Source organism: Helianthus annuus, chromosome 1 (assembly GCF_002127325.2).
Source record: "Helianthus annuus cultivar XRQ/B chromosome 1, HanXRQr2.0-SUNRISE, whole genome shotgun sequence".
Lineage (NCBI taxonomy): Eukaryota > Viridiplantae > Streptophyta > Magnoliopsida > Asterales > Asteraceae > Helianthus > Helianthus annuus.
In genome coordinates, this window is record NC_035433.2 from 70365779 (window position 1) to 70388305 (window position 22527).

The 22527-nt window shown below is 37.1% G+C and overlaps 2 protein-coding genes and 1 long non-coding RNA gene across 9 annotated transcripts; all 3 read right to left on the reverse strand.

Moving 5' to 3' along the window:
* Positions 1-11588: 11588 nt before the first annotated feature.
* LOC110936883 lies at positions 11589-13663 on the reverse strand. Of its 2 annotated transcripts, XR_004866079.1 has the most exons (4): positions 13567-13663; positions 12865-13410; positions 12571-12710; positions 11589-12495 (listed from the first exon to the last, which is right to left on the reverse strand). It is a non-coding gene; the product is annotated as an uncharacterized LOC110936883 (long non-coding RNA). The 2 variants fall into 2 exon arrangements; XR_002590348.2 differs by having other exon boundaries at positions 12571-13410.
* A 2435-nt stretch (positions 13664-16098) lies between these two features.
* Positions 16099-16923, reverse strand: LOC110868378 (17.3 kDa class I heat shock protein). Its single transcript, XM_022117530.2, has one exon. It carries the CDS (start codon positions 16734-16736, stop codon positions 16269-16271), a length of 468 nt encoding a protein of 155 aa, XP_021973222.1. The 5' UTR covers positions 16737-16923; the 3' UTR covers positions 16099-16268.
* Positions 16924-17564: 641 nt separating this feature from the next.
* On the reverse strand, positions 17565-21226 carry LOC110868388 (autophagy-related protein 13b). 6 transcript variants are annotated; one of them, XM_035977044.1, is made up of 6 exons: positions 20916-21226; positions 19456-20588; positions 19322-19348; positions 18828-19173; positions 18473-18570; positions 17567-17736 (listed from the first exon to the last, which is right to left on the reverse strand). In XM_035977044.1, exon 2 carries the CDS (start codon positions 20546-20548, stop codon positions 19487-19489), a length of 1062 nt encoding a protein of 353 aa, XP_035832937.1. In that variant the 5' UTR covers positions 20549-20588; positions 20916-21226; the 3' UTR covers positions 17567-17736; positions 18473-18570; positions 18828-19173; positions 19322-19348; positions 19456-19486. The 6 variants fall into 6 exon arrangements, with proteins under 6 accessions (XP_035832932.1, XP_035832937.1, XP_021973234.1 ...); XM_035977045.1 differs by lacking the exon at positions 17567-17736 and having other exon boundaries at positions 18233-18570; positions 18828-18944; positions 19049-19173; XM_035977039.1 differs by having other exon boundaries at positions 17565-17736; positions 18473-19173.
* Between the last annotated feature and the right edge of the window lie 1301 nt (positions 21227-22527).

Here is a 22527-nt window from a genome sequence, read left to right on the forward strand (position 1 = left end):
GTGAAGGCCTCTCGACAAACGACCTTCAGGTCTGTGACTGACCTCTCTTTGTCCCTCACGATGGACGCGGTCCGACTGAGATCGCAGAGGAACAAAGAGGCCGAAAAGAGGAAGCGTGAGGATGATACCTCGCGAAGGTCGGGAAAGAAGCACCGTGGGAACGGTGATGGCAAGAGAGGAACAGAGGCGAGAAAAGAAGGGCAACAAACCGGAGAGAAGCCCAAATGCAAAAACTGCCAAAAATTCCACTTTGGGAAATGCAGGTTTGGGCCAAACTCACAGTCCCAGTCAAAGACGCATGCTTGTGGACTGTGCAAGTCCAAAGACCACAAGACTGTGGACTGTAAGAAGATTAAAGACGCGACCTGCTACAACTGTAGTGAGAAGGGCACATCAGGAGCAACTGCCCCAAGCTCGCCAAGAAGACCGAGGAAACCAAAAAGAATAACGCTAGAGTCTTCAAAATGGATGTGAAGGAAGCGTTGCAGGACGACAATGTAATAACAGGTACTTTCCTCGTGAATAATATATTTGCAAGAGTACTTTTCGATTCAGGCGCTGATAAATCCTTTGTAGACCAAAAATTTTGCAAATTGCTGAACATGCCTATCAAAACCCTAAATGTGAAATACGAAGTAGAGCTAGCAGACGGCACTGTAGAAACCGTCTCCACTATATTAGAGGGATGTATGATATCCATTAAGAACCATTCTTTTCCACTATCTCTACTTCCCTTTAATCTGGCTGGTTTTGACATCGTTCTGGGTATGGACTGGTTGTCCCACAACCAGGCCCAGATCGTTTGCAATAGGAAACAAATTGTGCTAAAGACCCCGACTGGTGAATCGCTCACCATTCGAGGGGATACGCAGTATGGATTTCCCGAGAACGTATCTATGCTCAAAGCTTCAAGATGCTTAAAAAGAGGCTGTGTCATCTACATGGCACAAGTGATTATTGAAGAGCCCAAATCAAGGATAGAAGACATTCCTGTCATTGCGGAGTGTCCAGAAGTTTTCCCCGAAGATCTACCTGGATTGCCACCAGATAGGCAAGTGGAATTCAGAATAGATATCATCCCTGGAGCAGCTCCCATTGCTAGAGCACCCTACAGGCTAGCACCGACTGAAATGAAGGAATTGAGGACCCAGCTGGATGAACTGTTAGCAAAAGGTTTCATCAAGCCTAGTTCGTCTCCCTGGGGAGCACCTGTCCTGTTTGTGAAGAAAAAGGACGGATCGATGCGTCTGTGCATCGATTATCGTGAACTTAATAAAGTCACGATAAAGAATAGATACCCATTGCCAAGGATCGACGATTTGTTTGATCAATTGCAAGGGGCTAGCTATTTCTCGAAGATCGACTTAAGGTCGGGCTACCATCAGCTGAAGGTCAGAGATGAAGACGTGCATAAAACAGCATTTAGGACTCGCTACGGTCACTACGAGTACCTAGTGATGCCTTTTGGGCTCACAGATGCACCGGCTGCATTCATGGATCTCATGAATCGCGTCTGTAAGCCGTACTTGGACAAATTTGTCATCGTATTCATCGACGACATTCTTATCTATTCAAGGAATAAAGCCGACCATGAGAAACATCTACGATGTATTCTTGAATTGCTGCATCGCGAGAAACTCTATGCCAAATTCTCTAAATGTGAATTCTGGCTACGAGAAGTCCAATTTCTTGGACACGTCGTAAGTGAGAGTGGTATCCAGGTGGATCCCGCTAAGGTAGAGGCGGTCATGAATTGGCAAGAGCCAAAGACGCCCACAGAGATCCGTAGTTTCCTGGGATTGGCAGGATACTACAGGAGATTTATTGAGAATTTCTCAAGGATTGCTGCGCCCTTAACTTCTCTAACCAAGAAGAAGGAAAAGTTTATTTGGGGCCCTAAGCAGCAAGAATCCTTTGATATTTTGAAACAAAGGCTGAGCAATGCTCCTGTGTTGACGCTACCAGAAGGTACCGAAGAGTTCGTAGTCTACTGCGACGCGTCACACACTGGAATGGGGTGTGTGCTCATGCAGAAAGGCAAGGTGATTGCCTATGCTTCACGACAGTTAAAGGTGCACGAAAAGAATTACACCACCCACGACTTGGAGTTGGGTGCCGTTGTATTCGCACTAAAACTGTGGAGGCATTATCTATATGGAATCAAGTTTGTGATCTATTCAGATCACAAAAGCATTCAACATTTATTCAATCAGAAGGAGCTAAACATGAGGCAACGCCGTTGGATGGAAACCTTGAATGATTATGATTGTGAGATCAGGTACCATCCCGGCAAGGCGAATGTAGTCGCTGATGCCCTGAGCCGGAAAGAAAGGATGAAACCCATCCGAATCAATGCTAGGAGAATGGAAGTAAAGAATAACTTGATTGAAAGGATATTAGCTGCACAGCGAGAGGCTGTGTTGGAAGCTAATTATCATAAGGAAAAATTAGGAGTAACTGAGGAGCAGTTAACTCTTCACAAGGATGGACTTTTGAGATTGAATGGGCGGATATGGGTTCCTATTTACGGAGGACTACGAGATGTTATCCTCCAGGAAGCCCATAGTTCCAAATATTCTGTCCATCCTGGAGCAGATAAAATGTATCAGGATTTAAAGGCAAACTATTGGTGGATAGGCTTGAAAAAGCCTGTAGCCGCCTATGTAGCCAAATGCTTGACTTGTGCGCAAGTCAAGGCTGAGCATCAAAAGCCATCTGGCTTGCTACAACAGCCTGAACTTCCTGAATGGAAATGGGAGTGTGTAACTATGGATTTTATCACCAAGTTACCAAAAACGAGCAAAGGAAACGACACAATATGGGTTATAGTCGATCGACTGACTAAGTCAGCTCATTTCTTACCCATCAAGGAGACTTATAGCTCCGACACTTTAGCCCAGCTGTATGTTGATAAGACTGTGGCCTTACATGGCATACCTGTATCTATTATCTCTGACAGGGATACTAGGTACACGTCACATTTCTGGAAGAGTTTCCAACAATCTTTGGGCACACGTTTGAATTTCAGTACGGCTTACTATCCTCAGACAGACGGTCAGAGTGAGCGTACTATTCAAACGTTAGAAGACATGCTGCGAGCATGTGCTATCGATTTAGGTGGTAGTTGGGATAAGAACCTACCCCTAATCGAATTCTCCTACAACAATAGCTACCATACCAGCATAAAGGCTGCGCCTTTCGAGGCATTATACGGTAGGAAGTGTAGATCGCCTGTTTGTTGGGCGGAAGTGGGAGAGGTCCAATTATCAGGGCCAGAGATAGTTTTCGAAACAACGGACAAGATTGTCCAGATTCGGGAACGTCTCAAAGCTGCCCGTGATAGGCAGAAAAGTTACGCTGATCCGAAGCGTAAGGATTTTCACTTCGAGGTAGGTGAAAAAGTGTTACTAAAGGTATCACCCTGGTAGGGGGTGATGCGTTTCGGTAAGAAGGGTAAACTGAGCCCGCGATACATAGGACCTTTCGAGGTTATCGAACGTGTCGGGTCAGTTGCCTATAAATTGAACTTACCAGAAGAGCTCAATGGAATTCATAATGTGTTCCACATCTGCAATCTAAAGAAGTGCTTCGCTGATGAATCATTAGAAATCCCACACACAGATGTGCATATAGATGAGAGCTTGAAGTTTGTGGAGAAGCCTTTGTCGATTGAAGACCGACAGGTGAAAAAGCTCCGAAGAAAACATGTGCCAATAGTTAAAGTTAAATGGGATGCCCGGAGAGGTCCCGAATTCACGTGGGAAGTTGAATCCACGATGAAGGAGAAATATCCCTATTTGTTTGAGTAAATCTTGGGTCGAGATTTATTTTAAGGGGGTGAGGATGTAACACCTCGAAATTTTGTGTCCAATAATGTATTGACGCGTGTCTTAAGTTTACACGTGGCGTTTCATATTAAATAAATGACTAATGTTGACAAACCTTGAAAGTATGTAAATTCGAGGGTTATAAATGTCAAACAAGGGTAAATACACTGTATAGTAACCCTAAAGGATGCTAGTACCTTCAAACGAATAAATCATGGATCGTACGGAAGCGAAACGCAGATGAAAGTGAGAGATTACAAGCTACAGGGGTTAACTATGTCGACATGTTTAATTATACCTCTGAGTGACCCTTTGACGTACCCGAGGCTTTGTAACAGTAAAATACACTCACTAGAATATACTGTATAAATTCCGCGAAGTTCCGTTTTAAAACGAGAAAATTATGATCAAGTTCGTACGAGAGGGGTTAAAAGCGTCAACAATGAAAGTTAAGGCTGTTCGAATAATTAATAAAGATAACCGGGGACTTAACAGTACGGGTAAATAACACGAGGCCTTAGTTGTAAATAATCAAGGGCCAAATCGCAAAGTTACCCCTTCAAACCCGAAAGGTCAGGTTATTAATTACCAAAGATTTCGTTACTAATTACAAAGATTTTATTAATCATTTCAAAAGATTGAAAAAGATTTAAAAACATCCTTGTCCCTTACGGACCGTAAAGGGGTGAATGATTAAGTTTGTCTCCGCCACAGGCTTACGGACCGCAAGGCCCAAGCCATACGGTCCGTAAGCGATGCCCAGCGACAGAAACTTGGCTGTTGGCTGTTTAAAACGGTAAAACAATTATGAATGGGTTTCCCAGAGGTATGGGCGTCCCCTACTCGACCCATAGCACCTTAGGCCACCTGCCCATCATCCATACTCCTTTGTAGTGTGTGTTGTAATGATCTAGAGGCAAGTTGTGCACTATAAATAAGCATGCTTGGTTCACAACTAAATCACACTTCAAAACACACCTTCTGCTCATTTCTCAAGCTCACAAGCTTTCTTCTAACATTCCTAAGTCGTGCACAAGTCTCTGTAAGTATGCCAAACCTTCTATGGCCTTGTTTTTGCTTAGTTTAGCCTAAAAGTCAATCCGTCGTAACTAACGATTGACTTTGCGATAAATCACGAATGGTTCAGTGAGTTGTCGAATCAAAAGTAGTTATATGTTGGTAATTATGTGGGTAATAAACCTCTAAAAGGGTTCCCCCTGATCACCACTCTAACTAGTTCAAATATCGAGTCAAACGTATGCTTAAAAAGTCAACAGAAAGCCGTTTTGCGATTTTGTACATAATCTGTAATGTATATGCTATGAAACCTGGTTTGATGATCATAAAACATGATAATAAGTATATAAACTCGCTAAGCATGTTTGATCCGACCATTTGCTATATTGACCCGGTTCGGAGCCGAATGTCGCAAAAGTTTGACGTTTGCTTTGAATTCAGTTCTGACCCGTCTTAGTACAATGTAGATATGCCTTAGGACTCTCTTAGGACCAGGTCACGTGATGGTATCACCCTCTGTGACCGGTTCGTTGTTTGTCCGAGTCTTTTACGCATTTCCGTTAATTACTTAAAAGTTGACCGTAACGCCCTTTTTAAAATAAAACGAGTATTTCGGACACGTGAATGGACCATAACCTTGCTTACTAAATTCTAAGCATGTCCCTAAGGTTTCACGCCAATCCGAGGTCTAGAATGGGAGTTATGCTAAATAGCGCATTTATAAGAAACTTTTGTAATAAACGGCGCAATTAGCATAACGCCTACCTAAACCAAGATTTCGTCACCAAAACTCTTACCCACTGTAGTAAAATAATATTTTGGGATTTTTAAAGATTTTTAATTAATTTTAACCTGCTCATAACCTGCGGTTATGGCTACGGTTCGGTAAATACCGAATATGCCCTTTTCGGCCAAAACTTGAGTTCTACAAGGTCTTTTGACCCGATTCCAGTTGCTACTGATTTTAAATAATAAATAAGATATTTTAGACTTATTAAACTGATCGGAAAACTCAGGTTTCCTGTAGAACTCAGAAATCCCTTTAAAAGTCCTTAAAATGACCGGAAAACCCCTACGGGGCGTATAATGAACTAAAACTCGTTACGGGCATTATGGAAGGTATCCTACTGATACCACAACCTCTTTAAAGTATATTGACTTAGGAAAATAGCGTAGGACTCCTACGGTTACCCGTTGCGCCTATTGCGCGCACGGTTCGGCTTATGTAACTAGTTTACATAAATTAGCCGATACGGGTCAAACCATATCATTTTGACCCCAAAATCCAGAGTGTGAATATTAAACCCATATAAAACAAGTCTCCGAACTTGTTGGGTCAGAATCAGATTCCATTCTCGGTTTTCGCCTTTCACGCGATTAAACCGTATCTATCCCTCGAAACTAACCGATCTAGGCTACGGCTAATATAAAGACCCGTTAGGATTCTAATAGGTTATTTTAAAACCTTCGTTCCAGAATAAGGAGCCCCAGTAAAAGATATCTGTGATTTAACTGATTAAGGACAATACTTGCAAAGGTAAATACTTTTAACTTATTTTCCCTTATACGGGCTTGGGTTACGGTATATAATATACCGCTTGATTGAGCATCAAATCTTCCATCGCTTAGGTGGTTAATTGAATAATTTGATCGGCTCATTTAAACAGTCTTGTTACTTAAAAGCCTTGGGGGGTTAATGACCATGTCCCGGATATCCTTGGCATCATTTTACGAAATGGCCACGACCTCGACACCCGGGTGTAGGCGTACACCCGGTATGATGTCTATACTATTAAAAGACGTAGCCGATGGTTTACCCACCTCGGTTTTACGCAATGTGGTGTGTCTATTGATCTTTAACCCGGACAGGATCCGGGCTACTGAACGCATAGAAGGAACATGTAATTCGTTCACAAGATTATAATTTTAAATAATTCTCCCAAGTTATAAAAGAATTTGTGCCTCGTGCATTCAAATCAATTTTAATAAACATTTTTCAAAAGTGTCGGTTGAATGTATTTACCAGTGTAAACTGACGTATTTTCCCAAAAAGATTAAGTGCAGGTACTACACGTAATCGGCTGGCAATAGCTCCTTAGCATCTTAAGAAGTCTCGCAAGCTTGATGTCTTATCTGTTGAACAACATTTTTATTTATTTTGATCCCTCCTGTGGATACTATTCAACTACTTGTGATACATTTGATATTACAGAAAATGGTTGAATTATATTTTATCTTTATGCTTCCGCTGTGCATTTATATATTGTGGTTTGACTATATTGTTGCCAACTACGTCACGGTAATCCCCCACCGGGCCCACCGGTGATACACGTGGAAATCGGGGTGTGACATTTGACTTTGTCAAAATTTGTGACATCGTCACTTATTGGAACAACATTGATCGGTTTTGGACACACATATGGTGCAGAAGTCACAAAACCTTTCAACTTATTTTCTAACTCAGCAATTTTATTCCTATCACTTTCAGCTTCTTTTTCAAGCTGAATGATTTTAGCAAGATGAGAATTTACTGCAATTTGTTTTTCAAGATTATTTTTACCAAAATATCTTTCTCATCTTCTAAAATCTTTATTTGACTTTGAAAATCTTTCTCAATTTTTACTTTTTCATTTTCTAAATTTTGTTTTTGATTTTTCAAAACATTTTCTGATTTTTTAAGATTTTCATTTTCTAATGACAAACTCTCTAAATCCCTCAAGAGTTTGGCATTTTCATATTTCAGATTTTCACAATTTGAGCACTTCCCAGACATCATTCCAGCTTCAGCTTTCTTCTCAGTCTTGATAGCTGAAATTTCTTTAACCTGCTCCTCTACCTCTTGAACAATTTCCTTAGATTTGACTGTTACTTCCTCAGTTGCTGCTTTACTCTTCTCTCTTGAATCAGACTTCAATTTTCTAATATTTTGGAACTCAAGTTCTTGAGCTTCAATCTTTTTGATGAATCCACTAAGGTTGAGAAATTCATAGTTTGAATTGTTCTTCAACATCATCAAGTAAGTACTCCGCTCATCATATGGCAATGCGTTTGCCAATTTGTCTTTCAATTCCTCATTGGTCTTGGTTATCTTCAATCTCCCCATCTCCACAACTAGAAGGCAATACCTGTCAATCAATTCTTTTGTAGACTCTCCCTTGATACCTGTAAAACTATCAAACTTGTTCAGTGCAATATAAATCTCAGAACCCATGATTTGGTAATGAAAAATTCACAACAACAAATTTCCAAACAATATAAAATTTCACACAAACAAATGACTATCCGATTGAGTAGCAAAGATCAAGAAACAGTGGATCGAGTAGGAATTCGCTCAGGCAAATATCCGATGCTTCACTAATCACCTCGGATCACCTGCAAACAAACAATCAAACAAACTATCAGTTTTAAACGAACTGAATGCGTAAAAGTGATTGTGTGAAATCAATCTAAGACTTGTTGCCGAAGATTCGCTGATTCGATCCAAAGTTGTTCGCGTGGAATCGTTGTATATGAATGATCCGGAAAATGGACGAATGTGACACGTCCTTTGAATGGGCTTAGAATGACTTGGGCCTAACGGATCTTCAAAACTGATGAGCTATCAATTCCTAGAAATCTGTCAATGGGCTGATTGACAATTAATCAGATCAAATGCAATTTTGGGCCTTTCAACCTAGTGGGCTTTGATTGAAATGAATTTTGTCCGACAATTTCTTAACACACAAACGATTTCATTTTGCCGTTTCAATTTCAACACATGGGTCTGAGTACAAACTGATCTAGCAAATGGGTCTGCTACAAATCTTCAGATGGACTCCACTGTATTATGTGAATGGGCTCAAACTGCTTAACGATGGACTTTACTCAAGAATTGGATCTCAAAACAATATCATGTCACCACATCAAAAATACTTAATTTGAGCCAACAAAAATCACAATGTAATTGGATACAATCAGTTCACGTGATACATTAAAACAAGCAATTTGCCCAAAGAATCTTGATTTGCTGTCATATCTAAATCAGTAAAAGCTCATTGGACCGATTCTTAATATTCTTTTTAATCATGCACATTAAACCAACCGATAAACTCACATGCAAACAGATAAGTCACAAGTCCTGCTTACACAATTCAACACACATGCACACTCAAACCACTTTCTTTTGATTATAAATGTCCGACATGCAATCTTTCACTTTGATTTGGCCGTCATATTTCAAACTATCTGAATCAATCTTAAAGAATGATTGGGCCACCCATCTCACTTAACCTTTTACTCAATTAACCGACAAATGAGTAGGCCTATTCAACCACTAAACCGACAATTAAAACACCAAACTGTTTCGATTGGACCACTTAATTGGATATCATGAGCCGACACTACAAATCACATGTAACTTTAATTGAAATGGCCGACAACTGTTATTCTTAACTAAATCTTATTGGACCATTATATGATTTTATCTAATCAAGAACATCACGTGAACACTCAAGCGGAATCAAGTATTGATACGTTGGAGCGAAATCCCAAGGCACTCAAAAGTGAAATCTAGGTTTTGGTTCATAAAACGAAATCAATATGTTCACAAAAGAGAAATCAGGGTTTTGTGTGGACATATGAGAGAAATCAGTGTTCCAAAAAGCGAAATTAACTGAATAATGACCAAATGAGCCAAATCTGATATGATCACAAAAGCGAAATCAGAGATTATCCACATGAGCGAAATCAACTCGGAATGTAAATTGTTCCATTTTTAGTCCGAATTTCAAAGTCAAACTTTCAGGGGTTTGTCTATGTCCAATTGTCTATGATCTGTGAAATTTTGAGCGAATTTTGACCGGTAAATCTCTCTGAAATGATGAAAGAAGGTGTAGAAGTCAGAAATCTCAATGAAAATCAGCTGAATACTGCAGAACTCCTCCTCCTGAGCTCTGATACCAATTGTAGGATCGTGATCTGACCCGAATGAGTCATTCAGAGGCGTTCTTCTCTGTTTCAGGTGCGGAATAACAAGAAACAAAGGTAGAAACAGCTGGTTCTTCACTTTAATTACTGTTTGTATTGATTATAACACGAATACAAGTAGTTCTTCACACCGGCAGCACCTCGGTATGGAATTCGACAACGTTACAAATGATTTCGTACATGGGGTATATATAGTTGCCTAGATTTCGCTCATAAGGACATGACGTCCATAAGAGCGAAATCAGTAATGTCCATATAAGCGAAATCAGTGATTTCCCACATATGGACATCAGTGATTTCCCATATATGAACATCAGTGATTTCCCACATATGGACATCAGTGATTTCCCACGTATGGACATCAGTGATTTCCCACATATGAACATCAGTGATTTCCCACATATGGACATCAGTGATTTCCCACATATGAACATCAGTGATTTCCCACATATGGACATCGGTGATTTCCCACATATGAACATCAGTGATTTCCCACATATGGACATGTCCATATATGTGAAATCAACTTTCTCGGGAAATCACCACTACTACTCTATATTCCCGTACAATGTACAATCAGCCCTAAACTAAGACTCGAACGAAGATGAAGTCGACAGACAACTGCACCAACATAAGTAAAAACTGCTCCATTATAACGGGCCAGTGATAGGAAAGCATCAACGATACAGACATTAATGGTTGCAACATCAGAAACTTGACCACTTGACCTGCTATAAACATGATGATGCTAGTTAATATCAACTCATGTAAAATAATTCAAAATCAAAAGTTTTTACACATACTGTGCTATGTACCATTGCTGATAACTCAAGTTGATTCAACAACTTTTTAAGAAACAGAATTCACACTCCCAGCAAGTCATTGGAGCGGCAATCACCAGCATATTACCAACTCCGTTGCCGAAGAATACTCTATGCATATCTATAAAATCACCCAAAAATCATTTAAAAATATTTGAAATGAAAAAAAATAATATGCATTGTCAGTAAGAGACTAACTCACATCCGTCAAATGTTCTAAGAGACCAACGTCAGCGTTGATTATTAGCGATTGGTGTCAGACGTTTACATGCTTCTTTTGTTCTTTTTGCAACTCGGGTGCCTCCAAAAACTTAAGAATACGTGTTAGTGCCACCCTTGCTTCTATTAACACGGCTGCAGTATCAGCAATAAGATGAATTGGCTCTTGAATGATCTGAATCGTTGCGAGAAACGTGAATGCATTGGTGGCATCAAGCGGAATTCCAATGTAATAACATGTATAAGATGTCACACACGCTACAATCGTAGGAGACAACCAAAACAACATCAAGTAGACTCCTCTTTGCCATATAATTGCCGATAACCACACTTGAGGCTTCGCGTCTTTGTCCTTGCATATCTATAAAATCACCCAAAATCCTTTAAAAATATTTGAAATGAAAAAAAATAATATGCGTAATCAGTAAGAGACTAACTCGCATCTGTCGAATGTTCTAAGAGACCAGCGTCAGCGTTGATTATTAGGGATTGGTGTCCGACAAAACATGAATAACTATTGTTATAGTCAATAAAAAAGAAAACGCAAACATGTTTCAAAGTAAGAGAAGCAAAGAGGACAGGTGAGTTAAGCTAAAGGGTCAATACGGTCTTTTCAAAAAGCATCAATTTGGTATGGGTCAAAGTAGGTTCCGAAAAAATAGGCAGCGGACACATTGACAAAAGTGATGACTTGTAGGTGGTGGCATTGGATGGTGCTAGCCCATATGGATCTGTTCTAAATAGGCATATGCCATTGATAGCACACCTCTGGCATTGTGCTAAAAAACTAAAGCAACCATCAACCAAATGAATAATAAAAACCCACACGCTTTAAGTAATAGGCATATTTATATAATGATAAATCAAATTTCACCTCTAGAGACTCGTGTATCTCATCATTAAAGTTTTCGTCCCAAATACTTGTCCCTCTCCTTTGCCTGTCCCGGTAAGATCTCCGCCTTCGATCATAAATCCCTTTATGTTTCTGTGAAAATGGTGCCATCATAGTATCCACTTGCACATAATGCAAGAGGATTCTATTGGCATTAAGCAATACCATTAATGTCAATGAATGTTGTCAAGATATGCCATTGCAGATAAGGCCTTCCAGGAGAGTATCAAACTCAGATTCGAATAAAATGGTAATAGTGTAACACAAAAATAAAAACTTATACATGAATTCTGGTTGAATTGAAGCTCGTTTCATGGTAAAGAAAGCAACTTAACAAATAAGAAAAATGCAAGTTCAAATGTGTTATGCACTATTTGAACTACCAGAGTCATTAGTCATGTTAATACTCTTGCTTCATAACAAAATGAATCTAACTGAACTTAACACGAAACAACCAGTAACAAATAAATCACATGGTTTCTTTACAATACTTTATATTGCCATCAAGTACACAGGACCTACTATCACATTCTTACCCTTAATATTTGTAAAATATTAGAACATACCTCCACAAAACCATCCCAAAAGTTCACATTGTTGCCAAACTAAGATCTGAACCGTCCAATAACTTAGATGAATACACAACGGAAAATATCAAAACAATTAACAATCGCCGGCAAAACATATGTGTTATGTCAAAGGTACCTGATTCAAATCCTTTTTCAGATCGATGTTGTCGGAATCACAGCCCAAACTACACCCAAAAGTCTAACATGTTATATATAAAAACATGGAAGACCCGATCTGACTAAACAGGATGTATGCATACCTTGTTCAGGTCACCAGGTTCTCGTCAGAGTTAGCCGGACTTCGTTAGAATCTTAAAACTTCCAGCCGCCGTCGTCTCTTACCACCCCTAACCCCTCTAGGCTGCCTTGACTGAACCAAAATGCATGGTCGACGCTGCTGCTGTCGGACAGATAACGATAGTTAGCTGTCTTTGAATCTAACTGAACCAGCACCGCTGCTGCTTGAGTTTGACCCCGCTACTATGTCAAAATCATATTGAAATGAAAAAAAAATTAGTTTGATACTAAAAAAAACAAATATAATACTTTTGAACCTTGATTTTAGTTTGTGGTCCGTCCAGGAATATGGGTGGCAACGTGTATATTTATAAAGAAGTTGCAATCAACCTGTGTGCTATCACATATGCAACCATTTAACGTAATTATATCTCAGACATATAATCATAATCGAATGACTATCACTTATAATGGTGTTGAATGTTTGGCAAAAATCCAATTACATTATACATAAAATTCAAGCACCAGATAATCATAACCTAAAGAATAATTTTCCAACTATAATCTAATTAAGACATGCAAACACTTCATAGAGTTGCTGAAATTGCTCAAATCACAAATGTGTACTCTTACATTCTTCTAAAAATAATAACTTTTCTACCCAAACAAAGATAACAAACCCAACAAAAGTAAATTAAATTCCAAAATCAAGAACAAATAAAGAAAACCCATGATGCAATCACCCACAAACCTCATGATAATTGATGGTACCAGCAGAATCAATGATAAATTTATCATTGATTTAGGGTTGAAGAAACATACCAAAACCTGTAACTTGATATATAAGCTCATTTCTATGTAACCTGCAATTCACATTTATCCCAGAGATACAGATCAGAAATAATAAAATAAGGAAATACGAAATACAAATCGGAGATGAAAATGATACAACTAAATTAGAATACAGATAAACATCATTATACAAAAACCCATCACAACTGAGAGAGGCGCTTACATACCTGATCCAGATCATCTGGTTATGATTTAGGGTTGAATAATCGCTTCCATGATTTAGGGTTGAATAATCATAGATAGAAAGATCGAGAGAAAACACCTGTAACCACCACCAACATGATTCTGATATCTGAAAACGTTTTTTCGACCAGCTGATAGGAAAGCATACGAAATCGTCATCAAAACTACAATCTCACCTATCGAGGGTGGCATGAGGGTCATCGGTCAACACAGATTTGAGACATTCCACCTGGAATCACTGTTAAACCCAAGATCGGCAGAGAGAAATCGGTGAGTTACTTTCACGAATGTAGATGATTCTTAACATTTAGGGTTTTTTTCATTTGAAATAGAAACGGATTCATAACTTTGGCAAGACTGAATTGATTGGAGAGAGAGAGAGAGAGCATGTGAAGGTAGCGTAGTGAGAAAGACGAATTGGAGAAAAGAAACTACTAAAGCTGTTTGGCGCTCAAAGAGAATTAGGGGATGATTTTAAGATGCCACGTGGCAATAATAGGGGTAAGAATATGACAAGTGGCTAAAGATTATTTTGCTTTATTAGAAGTAGTAGATTGTTTTTCAGTAGGATGCAACCTTTATGGTGTAAACATATGACTATAAAAACGAAGTTACTTTGGTAAGTCATTATTGAAATTATGTTTTCCAAGGTTTTTGATTTTTTTTTGGCAATTGCATATATCCCTCTTTAAATCCTCTTAATTACATATTTACCCAATTTAAAAACAAAATTGTATATATCTTTTCACTTAATAAAACCAATTGCGTATTTACCCATTATAATTTATTTTATTAAAAATAAATTACAGAATGATTATCTTACCTTTATTTTTACTAAAACTTTAAAATTTTCCAAATTGTCATATTTACCCATTTGTAACTTGTTCTTTTTAGTTTTTTTTACCTTTTTTAGTTTTCTTGTTTTACATTTTTAACTAGTTCTTTTTTACCATTTCTCTAGGGCGGTAAACGAACCGATTTGAACGAGACTTTGTTCATGTTCATTTATTTAACTTTTTCTCAAACAAAAGAACGGTTCGCAAACATAATATCGAATGAAATTCGGGTTTGTTTGAAGAATAGAATTTGTTCGAACAATAGAGTGGTTCGCAAACACAAAACCAACACACAACCGAACAAAAAGAACATAGTCGAACCAACAAACACAAACAAACTTATATTAATTTGTGAATAAAATTTGCATTTCTAACCCAACATTACACATAATAAACATAAATATCCCATTTTAACTAGGGCTGTAAACGAACCGAACGAACACGAACATTGCCATGTTCGTGTTCGTTCGTTAAGGAAATTAACATGTTCGCGAACTGTTCACGAACGCATATCGAACATAAGTTTATGTTTGTGTTCGTTCGTTAGGGAAATTCAGTTGTTCACGAACAGTTCGTGAACACTGATCTCAAACACAAACGGACGCAAACACATAAAAACGAACACAAACGAACATTTAACTTGAAATTAAAAAGAAACACATTGTTATCATTAAACAATGGATATAAGTAGTTATTAAAAAAAAAATTTACAACCATTGAATGATAAATCAAAACACAAGAAATTTACTACTCCACACCGGACACGATGAATCAAGTTTAACTAATTTAGACATAATTATCCCAAAAAATTTCTTAGAATGTCAATATTTTAGCTAAATTAGAAAAAAATAGGGATTCAAGTTCTCAATATGTTGAGATAAATGGTTTATTATTTATTATTTTTAAAATCTAATAAAATAAACACGAACGAACGTAAACAAACATACATGAACGAACGTAATCGAACATTTTAAAAAACGTTCATGAACTCAGTCGAATGAACGAGACCTATGTTCGTGTTCGTTTGCTAAGCGAACATGAACGAACGTAACCGAACATATTACCGAACGTTCACGAACGCAGTCGAACGAACGAGACATGTGTTCGTGTTCGTTCGTTAAGCTAAATGAACAAAATTTTTTGTTCGTGTTCGTTCGTTAAGCTAATCAAACGACCATAAACGAACTTCCCACCGAACGGTTCACAAACTATTCGTTGAACGTCCGGTTCGTTTACAGCCCTAATTTTAACCTCTAAAATATTTAGTTCCTCCAATGAGCAAGCTTTAAACACAAACATGTTTTATTTGTGATATGGTATCCCATGTGATGTTGATGAATGCTGGGTACAAAGAAACTCACAAACTAAAACACTATACTCTAAAAACTCGAGGACAAGTTCTTTTCAAGCAAGGAAGAATGATGCGGGGTCAATAACTTTAAGAAATTGAACCATTTAGCCTTTTGAGTTATACATCAATGATCTTTTTATAAACGTATCTAATATACATGTCTTTTTTGTTTTTAATTCACCTTAATTTAGCAAATTCATTAATCGTGGATAAATTGTCTCTGAAGAGGTTCCTACTTATTGGCGTAGACCATGGTTTCTTAACAAAATTCTTTTAATAATATGAGTTCATTTTCTCATTGTAAATTTATAACTTCTCATTGAATCTGATTTACAAGCTAACAAGAATTTTATTCATCATTAATATTACCAAAAAGTATACAACTTATGATATGCATTTCATCAAACACGTTGTGGACTGACACAAACACTTCACACCCAAATAAACCTTACTCAAGGATTTGATATGATGACAACATGAGTTAACTGATAGAGTTTTTTTAACCCGAGATTTCAATAGACTTCACATCAGGCTTTTTCACTTCTTCTTTGGGCACAGTAATTGTAAGCACTCCGTTTTCCATAGCCGCCTTCACCTGATCCATTTTAGCATTCTCCGGCAACCTGAACCTCCTTGTGAATTTTCCGCTGCTTCTTTCAACCCGATGCCACTTATCATTCTTATCTTCTTTCTCAACGTTCCTCTCACCAGTAATCTGTAAGATGTTTCCGTCTTCCACCTCCACCTTCACTTCTTCCTTCTTGATCCCTGGAAGATCAGCCTTGAACACATGAGCTTCTGGCGTTTCCTTCCAGTCCACACGGGCGTTTACCAATGCAGAAGTCTCCCTTGAAACGCCAGAAGAAGATGAAATGGGGAAGTCTTTGAATGGGTCCCAGACGTCTAGGGAAAACGGGTCGAAGACGCTGCTCCTTCGGCCACCGAACAAGCTGGGGACAATCGACATCTTCTAATGTTGGCTGAAACTATTGAAAGATTGAAGAGCTTGATTACTGGATTGTGTAGGTATCTCACTGATTCAATTGTTTTATTGCTGATTGATTTTGGTATGGGGAAGCAAGGATTTATATACAAATGGATAAGATCTTCGGGAACTTTCATGATGTATTGTTGATAATGAAATCCATTGTCGCTCGCTAGAATCATGAAGAATGGACTTGATTTTTCTATGGACCCATTTGATGCAATCGATTAAAATGTAGGCTGAGCTGGGCCGGGACTGTTGGATCTTTTTCTACTTTTTTTCTTCATAATTCTTTTGTGCTAATAAAATTAAAATTATATATATATATATATATATATATAGTGGGGAACCCGCGCTTTGCGGCGGGACTAAAAATTATAGTAAATTTGTAAGAACATGCTATATGTTTTTGTGGATTCGTCATAGGTCTAGTTTGAAAGGTATTGATTGGAATGTTTAGTGTAAATATCCTATGGACGTGATGTAATGTCGTTTTTTTCCCGGGGGTCCTTGCTTTGAAGACCACTTGTGGCTTTGTGCGTGAATAAAGTTTTTCTTTCAAAAAAAAAAAATATGTATTCTCATCTCAAATAAAGAATAATTGCATCAAACTATGTCTAATGATTAATTTCCTCTTATCTATTCTCATCTTTTGAAAACAATTAGTAAAATTAGTAAGTTCATATTTTTCTATAACATTAATTAAACAATCATATTAACATTAATAGACAATTGAACCAAAAAAGGCAACATACTTTAATTGTAAACAAACATTTAACAAATAAACATACATCAACAAGCAAAGTATCATCGATGATGGTGGCACTCAACCTGTAAATGTTATTCGTAAAATTTTCTCAAAAGACTGGACGGTGTGGGGCAACACTCCCAACACCACCCCGCCTTCGCCAAGTGGGGCGCTATCCTTGGCCTCCGCCAAATCCATAGGGGAGTGAGAAAAAAAAAACCCCATAGGGTGCACCTGCATAAACAATCAGATTTGGTTTTTATTTAATTTTTTTTTAATATAGTTAAAAGGAGCTTTATAAGGGGTTGTATTTCATATTATGCAAATTAACGATAAAGCCCCCCACTTATGTGTTATTTACGTGGCACTGATGTGGCGTGATAAAGCCCCCTAGAGGCTTTATTCCACACCACCCAGCCTAAAAGTATGTAAATAGCATATTTGTGTTATGACAATATGATCTATTGACAAATCTTTGTTGTGATCTTTTAGAGATATTTTTGTATAATTATTATTCTTATTATTATTATTATCAACTAATATATAAAAGTAAGTTATGTCTATCCAATGTTGCAAAAACTATAGAACGTAAGCTGCTATATAAAAAGTTAAACCAAAGGAACCTAAAAAGTAAGGATACTGAGGTGAATATCATTTACACTTTGTATAAAAATAAACCGAATGAAACAGTTATTTAAGATCCATTCAACAAAATAGAAATAGGTACTGTAAATTCATACTATCCACTAACAAGTTGGGGATTTCAAATACAACTACAGGTAGGTAAAATGGCTATAAGTTAATAGTCGTATACCAAAAAAAAAAAAGCAATGTGCTATAAATTCTAGGAATAACCTATTTAGTAGATAGCAGTTCTAAATTTCTAATATCCTTACAAATTTTGGATTCTGAAGTAAAACAGTTTTATTTGAGCATCTTTTTTGGGCATTTAGGACACAGAAAGTAATACCCGCTGCGGTTTGTGTGGATTGCCTTGACTTTTGCTAAGTAGGCGTAGCGGTTTTGCTTTGGTTTCATGACTTTTTTTAGCTTCTAGTAGCTCTGCAACTGTTAACAAATTCCGGTCAGCTCCTGGTGTTTTCTTTGTTAAAAGTCTTTGAAGTCTGAAAGCGATTTGTATATGTAAAAACTTATTGGAGTTGAAGACTGCATACTAACAGGTTACCATGTCATAGCAAAGCAATTGTAATAAAAATCAGTTGCCCTGCCCCACCAATCGACTAAAAAATCCCAGCGTCCTTTGGACATAAGCATATCATCATAACTTGGAAACAGGGGCAGCATATGAAAATGATATTAAATACCGCGTATGAAGACGTGGTTAGGAGACAATTGGCCTGAGTAGAAATCCTGCTTTTTGCATATTACCCAACTGGCCTCCAAACGGTAGACATCCCCATTTTGACAGGTTAAACAACAAACTAAAATGAAGTGTAAACAGCATATTATTTCAACAAACTATTTAGAATATAGAGATATGATTATGAGAAGTAAATAACCGCAAAAACAAGTCTTTTTTTGTCACCTATTAGGCAAACAAAACTCAATCTTGCGATCAAGCCTACCAGGGAGAACAATCAGATCCAAAGTATCAGCACAGTTAGTTGCCGTAATAACCTTAACATTTACTGTCTGGTCAAAACCGTCCATCTGCAGAAAACCCAAATCGATGGTTTTATGAGTCGAAGAACAATCGTATATCATCACATACAACAGAACCCGAAAGTATACATAACTTATTTCAATATATAAACTAATAAATGGTTAATTTTAACATTTCTTGAGCTATATTATTCACCTGATTTAAAAGTTCCAGTTTGAGCATCTGAAAACGATTCAAACCATTCACAAAAATCAGTTCATACAAATTAAATCAATCAAAATCTAAAAAGAAAAAAAAATACTCATACCAACATTTCAAATTAGATTTACCTGCGTTGAGATGCAAAGATGAAAGAATCGATCATGGTGGCAAATAGAAGAAGAGCACATACTCCATAGCTGTGTTTTTGTTCGAGTTTAAACGTGTTATTACTAATGTAGGTGACGGAGATGGCAATGCTGATGGTGGTGACGCGTGACTTGCATCGTAACTCCAACTATGACGTCTTCCGAATGGTGAAGACGATGGAGAATATTGTGGCATTGGAAGTGACGGTAATCTTTTTAACGGATCTGCCAATGGATTACCGACATAATCCGGTATGAATTGCGGAGACATCGGCGTAGATGACTCTGAAGTGGTGTTGGAAATCGAAGGAAGATATAATTGCGAAACGCAAAGTTTACCGTTAGATGTATCCACAGGAGTGAACGTAAATGGTTGCATTTCAGCTCCGTCTCTATGAGTGAGCGGCTCAACAGATGAAGATACCCTGTGGATTAAACTAAACGATCGAATCTGCCTAGAAGAATTGATCTCACGGAAAATCTTGTAAGCAGGTAAAAGCCTAACAGTTACATACAACGATCTTAGAAGCAAAATTGATTTCTTGTATAACGCGTGTAAGCTTGTTGAGTTTGGTCGTTTGTTCCCCGAAGAAGTTTCTTTACCGCCCTTTTTACTATCATACTGCACGATCCATCTCTCGATGATCTTTTCACTGTATCCATCACACCCGAACTCGTCAGAATCTGATCTCCACACAACCGGGAACCGATCTTTCGACGATAAGTTCCTTTCAAGCGCTACTTTGGGTGAACTTCTTGCAGAATCCCAATTAACCGGTCTTTGAACCAAAACTACATCCACCACCATCGGCTCGAGGTTACTTTGACGCCAGAAATCGATGTTTTCAAGTGCCGCAGGGCAGTCCCGCAGAGCCAGATTAAACCACTTATCCCTAGGCCTCATATTGGAAAATGATGACGTAGATGATGAAGGCGAATACAACCTCTCACTGTTGTAATTACGCGATGACACAAATGGACACCAGGATTCAAGAATTATATGCAAACTTTTTGCGAAGAATTCAGTGATTATCTGTTCCATCTTAGCAAGTTCCAAGTGAGGATTAACCGCCATGATCAAAGGCTTGAGTTCTCCGTTTAAACCCTTATTCAGTCTGTTTGTTGTTCATACCCGATTAATAACAATAACAACAACAATAACTATAATAACAATAATAAATGATAAAAATCACAGTAATTCCAAGCAAACCGATGAACAAACATAAGCAACAATAACAAATATTCAAGCGAACTGATAACTATAATAACAATAATAAACGATTAATAACAAAAACCATAACAATAACTATTGTTTATATAATTGATTAATAACAAAAAACCATAACAATAACTATAATAACAATAATAAACGATAAAATCGTAGTAATTCAAAGCAATCCGATGAACAAGCATAATCAACAGTAACAAAAAATCAAACACACCGATAGCAAATGAATCATTGTTAGCAGTAAGCATATACGATCTACAGTCCGTCTGTTTTTTAGACCATCAAGTGGTTGGAACCCTAGAACGACGGTTCTTCAACTTTTCTCGAATCTAACTACCATTAATCGATTTGAACTCCCATTCATCAATTTCAAGTGTAACTCTGACGGTTTGAGGCTTGGATGCGAAACGATTCAGTTGTTTGCATTCAATTGGAGACTTCTTTGTGGGCAACCTACATTGATTGGGGGCAAAATTGGTAGAAAAGGATGAAACATCAGGGTTGGATGAAGACCCTTAGTCTGCCGTCTTAAAATAGTAAAGGTAAATTACTTTTATATCCATAGAAAACGCTTATATATAGTATATAGATATATAGGATAATGCTAGATAAAAAAACCCTAAAATTCTTAGAAAACTCTGGAAACCCAAATGGGAAGCCATTTTTACCCAACCTCCCGACATTTTTTTTTTTTTTAAAAAAATTACACATGTAATATACATGTTTTAGAGTGTTTTGGGCCAAAAAAAAACAAAAAAGCGCCGAAGGGATTTTTTAAAAAAAAATAAACAAATTTCAGCTCCTAACACGTGTTAAGCAAAAAAGACATAATTTCGCTGAAAATTGCTGAAACTTGTTTTTTTTTTAAAAAATATCCCTTCGGCGCTTTTTTGATTTTTTTGGCCCAAAAGTCTTAAAAACATGTATATTACATGTGTTATTTTTTTCAAAAAAAAAAAAATGTCGGGAGCTTGGGTTTTCTCGGGTTTTTTATATATATAGGGTTTTCTATCTAGCCCTACCCTATATATATATATATATATATATATATATATATATATATATATATATATATATATATATATATAATTGGTTAATTACTTAGTTATACCAACTATGACTTTTTTGAATCTCACTTTCTCAAATTTTAACATTGACACTTACACCCTTTTCAACTTTTTAAAAACTTTGTCAAATGAAATGTCATTTGACCCACTCGAGTTTTACATGCTTATTTTTATGTACCTGTCGACGTAAATTCAAATTGTTTTACGCTTCGACATAATATTTTTAAAGTACATAATACTTTACGTTTCATGAGTCATGTCATATATAACACGTTTTGGTACTTATTTTTATAGACATTTTGAGTTAGTCTACGTTTTGACATTTATGTACGTGTCGATATAAATAAAATTTGTTTACATTTCGTCGTAATAACATTTTGACAACCTCAAGTTTTACATTCTTAATTTTATGTACGTGTTGGTATAAATTCAAGTTGTTTACAGTTTAACTTTTTTTTTCAAAAATAAGTCATATCAAATATAATATATTTTTTGTGCTTATTTTTATGGATGTTTCCAGTTGGTCTACTTTTGATCGATAATCAATTAAAAAAAATCAGTAGACTCAAATCACGTTAAAAAACGACCCCTAACACAGGGAATCAATTCTAGTTGATTTAATAATAAGAATACACTTTTTGAGTTACTTGTTCTTTATAATAACTATAATTGATCCATAATAACTAGAATTGATCGTGCTGTGTTGCAGCGGCTGGAATATAACCGGAAAAAACGTATAATCATAACAAGAATTTATAA